This window comes from Ricinus communis, chromosome 5 (assembly GCF_019578655.1).
Source record: "Ricinus communis isolate WT05 ecotype wild-type chromosome 5, ASM1957865v1, whole genome shotgun sequence".
In the NCBI taxonomy this organism is placed as follows: Eukaryota; Viridiplantae; Streptophyta; class Magnoliopsida; order Malpighiales; family Euphorbiaceae; genus Ricinus; species Ricinus communis.
In genome coordinates, this window is record NC_063260.1 from 10,893,876 (window position 1) to 10,900,706 (window position 6,831).

The window sequence follows — 6,831 nt, forward strand, 5'->3', positions numbered from 1 at the left end:
ATATCAAATGATCAACCGTCATCAAAATTCAGTAACTGGCAGTTAAAGTTCGTTATTAAAATTCAGTAACTGGTACCTAAAATTTGTTATCCTTTCAGTAACTGGCAGTTGAAATTATCTTCTAATGACCAATTAGAAGATAATAGTGGTAGTAAGTAGATATTGGTGTTAAAGTTATAAATAATATTAAATATAACATATATTATAATCAATTATGATTATTTATATTCTTTAAATGCTAATTATTACATCAAATTATATAATTAATATTACTAATTACATTAAATAGTTTTCTACAATCATATAAAATAATTAAATATTTCATTACACTAATCGCATCTTATTATTGTCTAAGAGTATAAATCACCGATACAATTAACCACTCATCAACTGCAGCCACTTGGAACCGCCAACTCTACCAAAATGCCCCCTGTGTCTTTCACCGAACACTGCGGATCAGGAAAAGATAATAATAATATAAACAATAAATAAAATAGAAAACTCAAATATTTTTACTTTTATTTTTCTGGCAATGTATTACAGAGTGTTTCCAGTTGATTGTGTGTGTATAAGAACATCAAGTAAAAAGAATAAAAAGGAAAACTATTAACAATTGGAATTGAATGTTGATTACGCTTTCTTTTTAGCTGATTCCTTTTCCTTCTCCAAGTGGTCAAAGAGGCTGCCATCATAGACAGCTCTAACTGTGTCTTCGTGCAGCAACCCATCCTTGTCCTTGCAAAGACTGTATAGTGTTCTCCATTCTGCAAAGCTTGCAAGCCTGCAATAATTATAAATTTCCACAATTTTCATGTACATATTTTCTTTTAGGATAAAAGAAATAGGAAATGCAATTTGCGTGCTCAAAATTTAAAATTAGAAAAACTCACCATCCTGCGTAATCTTTCGGTTCTCTGTTCGCCTTTAACATTTCCTTTAGTTCCTCTGATGTTAGGGCATGTGGATGAGATTGAGCATGCTTGCGGAAAATTTCTTCAAATTTTTCAGGTACAAACCTACAGAGATCATTAAAGAATCATGAAATGGTCCAATAAAAATTATAAAATGGTAATGTTCATAGTTTGAAAATAAAAATGAAAGAGTAGCTAAGTGATTGCATGTGGCATTTCATATTAAAATGATAGAAGAAAAGCAGATTCTTCATGAGGCTTTAGCTGCAAGACTCATTGGAAAGAAATAAGGAATGAAAGCAAAAGCAACGCGGTAGTAGGAATATAATATATACCTTCCTTCGGTGTCATAGACACCAGAATCGCTTCCATGTTTGCTTCTCTGGATGTTCTTAACCTCAATAGGGAATAATAGAGAAGGAAACTTCCCCTGCAATGCACAAAACAAAAAGAAAAAACTTGATTAATTAATATCATTACCCAGTAGAAAATTTTCCATTCTTTTTAGTCTATGAAGTATAAGCCATCATCTAGTGAGATCATCTATTGTAATATTTAAGTTTCGTGAAATGGTTTTCATATGTTAAGGAGAGTAAAATATGATTGAGTATCCTATTTTAACAATTGCTTGATAACAGAGATCAGCTTGTCAATTTTTAGTATCTAAGACTAACTCGGAGCACATCTAATTCCTGTTTTACTTTTCTAATCTGTGTCTAAACCTATCTCTAGACCATACAATACAAATGAGCTTGTTGCTTCAAAGCAAAAGATATTAAAAAGGAGGCAATGTAAGCAAAATGATATTGATGGTAACTCAATCCTGACAGGAGGAGAATGACAAAGCTACTTGGAAAGTACCGCTGCCAACAGGATAATCATTCAATAGAATCCTAAATAGGACTTGGAAATTAATAACACAGAAACCTCAAGGAAGGGACATCCTAAGAAGAAATTCTAATCCTGATAGGGTAAATCAGCTTGTTCTATTACTATGAGGAAAATACATTCTTTGCCTACACAGGGCCAAGCTTGCTCGGTAGCAACATAACTTATTCGCTTCACACTTTCTGTAAATCAATCTGATCCTAGATTTTTGGTTCTCTCTTGATCGTTCGATTCTAAATTTTTAATTTAAGCGTTGAAATGAATATTGAACGCAATGTTTTCTATATTACAGGTATGACCGAAAGGTTCAGGCCTTTACTCTAGTGGAACGCATCAGATATTTTTCACTTCTAAGTTGTAACCATTCCTTGCGGGTGCAGATTTCTAAATGTTATTTTCAGCTCATGGCTCTATCATTACTTATTGCTGACTTTAAGCAAAAGATATTTTCTCTTGACAGTTTTGCTTGTACAGCGCACAGTAGGGCTGATTGCATATGTTGGTCCTTTTTCATTAAATGGTAATTCTCATCCAGTGGTATTTAATTGATCTGAAATACTGTAATACCATAATCTTAAATTTTTCTAGTTTTGGAAACTCTTTTCAAAAGACAAATAGATAAACTAATGTAATTCTTAAAAGTACATTTATCAAAAGAAGTTCTAAAATATATTAATCCAAAATTTTAAAAAATAAAATTATGAACCTGCTTTTTTTCTTTTAACACCCAATAATACTTTCAAACAAGTATATCATTTTTAAGTGCCATTTGACCAGTGAAATTCAAGAACTTATGAACCTCCTTTTACTCTTTCTAAAACTAACATACGTGGCCATGAGCAGCATCTGCACCTGCACCTAGCACCTAGCACCGTTTCCTACCCTTGTTTTCTCATTGACAAGATATACTTTTATTTTTATCATCTATTGTTCTTCACTTAATTCAAATAACTCCTGCTTAGTGGCTCAGATTATTAGGGTCACAGTTTCCTCCTTTCCATTTATATCATAACTTTTGAGTCCTCGGATTGAAGCAACTTTATGAAAAAGAAAAATGAAAAACCAAGGAAGAACAGAAGACACGATAGATATATATATATATATATATATATATATATATATATATATATATGTATATGGACATCAACAGATAAAGAGAGGGACATACAGGGCGAGTTTTTTGGCTGAGACCAGCGTTGATGAAAATGGCACTAGCAGTGGACAAGAGGATACCGCACCCAATTGCTCGAAAACCTGTTCAACTTTAACCCATTAAGACTCTCATCTCCAACAATAAAATAAAATATAAGTTAACAATTAGAAAAGACATATCTATCTACACACAAATACCCTGAAATGTCTCCCATGGATAAACTAAACCATCTTTGTTCCTATCGAAGAAGAAAACATGCTTCTGTAGAACGTTGTCTTCATTTGGTACAAATTTCCCTTCAAAAAAACCAATACAATAAGAAACAACAGAACTTAAATTACCCACCTTTAAATTTCATTGAAATCAAACATATATATATACCTTTCTGTTGCTTGTCGCTTGTTATGGTAGTGGAAGCCATAGATAGAGAAAGGATGAAAGAAAGGAAGAGAGAGGTATTTAGTTATGGAGAGAATTAAGAGTATTGAAGAAGATGATAACGAGAATTTAGAAAGTGACAGCTGTGCTATAATATGCTTTAATGGATTCTTACACCCTGTATACATTTACAATAAAAGCATGTTTCTCTGTATATATTTATAGAGAGAAGCCAATTTCTAGACGCTCTATTCTTTAAAACGTACTTCACTTTGTTTTGTTTTCTTTCTTTTTGGGTTATTATAATTATAATAAGAACAAAACTTGAAAGGCTTGTTCAAATGAATAATATTTTCTTGAAGGAAACTGAAAGTAAGGCTCCGAAGCAAGTGATAGTTATATATTGCGGCGGCACATTCATGAATTCGTGCATAATCAACAAAATTAAACCACATCTGCCAACAGTTATTGTGTTTACGTATAGATAATCATGATTCAAATCCCAATATTAAAGAATTGATTTTACAATTTCTTTTTTCCTTAAGTTTTTTCAAAACGTTTCGAATTCGATTTAGTTTATAGTCATAACTATTAATCCAGAATGATAGGTCGAGATTCAGGTGCAGTTGTTATGGTCACAGCAAAACGTATGTAATCTACATGCTTTTTGCAAAGATAATTTTTAAAATTTAAAAGATAATATGAAATAAAAATTGAGACTGGCACCTCAATGCCAAACACACCCAATAAAAGTTATATTATTTCATAGTTTATTCATAATTCATAAAAGGATTTTTCTTTAGTGGTATGCATGAGATTTAGCTTCACAATTTTGTTCTTCAAAGGTCGAGAGATTTAGCAATGGTGGTGATGGCACTATAACAATGGCGATGGCTTTGGTTGCTGCATCCCCTCCCCTGCTTATTAGGGTTTGTTTAGGATCTTTGATACTTTTGGGCTTAATTTTATCTATTTTGGATTTATTTTGTAAGGTCTAATTTATTAAGCCTTTAAAGGCTTTTGGACTCTTTGTATTTGTTTACAAGTGAATATTTCAGTTTAATTATTCCAAAAAAGAAATGAAACAAAAAAAATATAGAGAATTAAGAAATAATCAGAATCTCATGATCAAGATAATCCAATACATTAAAATCAAGCAAATTATGATTTCATCAAACCTAATCTCACTAATTATGCTAATATCTCTTAACATAAAAGAAGTGCAAAGGCTTCTAATAGTATCAGTTAATGAACAAAAGTTGGACGAAAGCAAAATAAAACCTTGGCTTTTGTTATAAAAGTTGTAACACAAAGGAAAAACAATGGCATAACCTAAAGAATAAAGGGAAAAGGAAAATGGAGGCAATGTGAAAACAAACAAGAAAGAAAGGAAGGTTACTTGGAGTTTTTTGCTTTACGACGACAAGAACATCCAGAGAAGAGTATGTGGTGGATGGCGAATGGCGATGCTGATTACTTCCACGCCACTCCCATTTTCCATACCCGCGGAATCCTCACTAAAACGTGGCCATCTTTTTTAATGGGTAGCATTAATTGCTAATATATGTGGTGTTTATCCGTACGCCACTGCCTGCTTCCTACTTCTTCCCTGCACTTTAATTATTTCAAAATTTCATATTAACAACCTTCTCGTATCTCCGGCAACTCTCCATTTTTTGTGTTTATTGTATATGTATATATCTTTTTGTTTACAAAATCCATTAAGGTGCAGTGATAGTGCCGCCATTTATTGCCTGATCACCATCTCTCTATTAGTCGGTGGCAGTGTTTGTTCATGTTAAATTTTTATAGTTTTTCTTTTAAAAAGAGTGATGAAGATTAGTGTTGCTTTGAACATTAGTTGATTTTCATTTAATTGGTATCACTAAAATGTTTTTCAATTTGACAATCAAAACAAGGACTTCACTCCTATCCATAAAAAATAAACTACTTTTTATGTCAAATTCATGTGGTTTTAATTATTTTAGTTTTACTAACCAAATTCTACTATGTATGTTTAATTTTAATAATCAGACAAAATCAAAATATGAAATTGCTTGTGTTAAATTCTGAATAAACACCAAAATTCTCGAAAAAAGACGGTCAGTTGCAGGCTCATCAGTCTCTCCCCTAATCTTTTTCCCCTCCTTCCTCTCTTCTTTCACCATTGTCAAACTCCGGATCCAATTTCAAATCCTGGCCACTCCAACAATTACATTCACCTAAAATCAAAACCCTTTTTCTATTTTAACTAGCCAAAATAAAAACCCAATTTTCCTAAATATGCAAATGGGCCATTTCTTCACCTTCTTTAGCAATATATGAGCCGGAAATGCTAACCTTATCCAAAATGTTTTTAAGGAAAAATATAAAAAGTTGTAATAATATATTTAGAGCTTAATTTGTTATTTGAAAGTCACATCTTGATGAAAAAAATTTATACATTTTATAAGATTGACTTGAGAGTCAAATAATATTATTAAAAATTATTAAACTCTAAAACTATATTATTAGACACTGAAAATATAAAAATAATAAGTGATTGAAATAACTGACACTTGAATTCATACAAATAACAAAAATTTAATGAAGAAATACTTATTTTGAAATAATTTCTAATAAAATGCTTCTTTTATCTAAAAAGGATATATATTTAAAGTTGTGATGTACCGAAATCAGAAGTTTTTTTTTTTTCTTTTACTTATCCCAAGTTTTTATTATTCTGGAATCTCTTTTCATCGAACACGTTAAACATCAACACTCCTAATCTATAAAGAAGATGCGCAACATCTTTAATATTAAAATCAAGCTTCTCAACCCAAATGGAGTTCAGCTCTTTATACCGAACTTGGGTTCTTAGTTTTTGATTCTTAGTCTCTACTTCTTCAAATGGCGATGATGACCCTTCTCCATCTTTTGGCATTAAGTTGCATGTTGCCACTACCTCCATCACTAGCTTCTCTTTGCTGGGTGTAGTAGCAGCATCAGCAGTAATCCCCATAGCTAAACAAAGGTTGGTTCTTTAACTTTGGAGAGAGAGAGAGAGGATAGCGAAGAAAGAGAAAAGAGAAAAGAGCAAGCGACAAAGATGGAGAACTAGAAGAGACAAAATGGAGGGTGCAGAAACAGGTGACTTAACGGCACCGCTGGGCTTCTCCTAGCCGTTCCTGTTTGATCAAAGGTGGAGATCTCCTTCACCACCATGAGACGACGTGGACAGTAGTGGAGTTTTATAGGATTTTGTTTTAGTATTTTTAAATTTTAAATCTCCTGGTTTGAAACTGAAGGAAAAAGTGAGTTTTTATTTTGGTAGTTAAATTAGACGATCGGTTTTGGTTTTGATTTTTAAATGGGGCCAGAGGTTTGACGATAGTGAAGAAGATGTGAGGAAGGAATAAAGAAAACAAACAAAAAAAACCATAAGACATTGATGAATCGGCAACCATGTTCTGCGTAGGATGACGTCCAAACATGAATTGAGCATTCATATGGAGGAAAAAG

The 6,831-nt window shown here is 32.2% G+C and overlaps 1 protein-coding gene across 2 annotated transcripts; it reads right to left on the minus strand.

The window, feature by feature from the left end:
- Positions 1-200: 200 nt before the first annotated feature.
- On the minus strand, positions 201-3,600 carry LOC8277337 (probable peroxygenase 4). Of its 2 annotated transcripts, none has more exons than XM_048375201.1 (7): positions 3,334-3,600; positions 3,150-3,248; positions 2,968-3,053; positions 1,247-1,341; positions 891-1,016; positions 635-781; positions 201-430 (listed from the first exon to the last, which is right to left on the minus strand). In XM_048375201.1, exons 1-7 carry the CDS (start codon positions 3,371-3,373, stop codon positions 376-378), a joined length of 648 nt encoding a protein of 215 aa, XP_048231158.1. In that variant the 5' UTR covers positions 3,374-3,600; the 3' UTR covers positions 201-375. The 2 variants fall into 2 exon arrangements, with proteins under 2 accessions (XP_048231158.1, XP_002525985.2); XM_002525939.4 differs by having other exon boundaries at positions 201-449; positions 3,334-3,593.
- Positions 3,601-6,831: the final 3,231 nt, after the last annotated feature.

Coding starts and splice junctions, on each gene's coding strand:
- LOC8277337 (XM_048375201.1), bottom strand. CDS start 3,373: ATGGCTTCCACTACCATAACAAGCGACAAGCAACAGAAAG. Junction 3,054..3,149: donor TCCATGGGAGACATTTCAGG/GTATTTGTGTGT, acceptor AAAGTTGAACAG/GTTTTCGAGCAATTGGGTGC. Junction 1,017..1,246: donor GTCTATGACACCGAAGGAAG/GTATATATTATA, acceptor TGATCTCTGTAG/GTTTGTACCTGAAAAATTTG.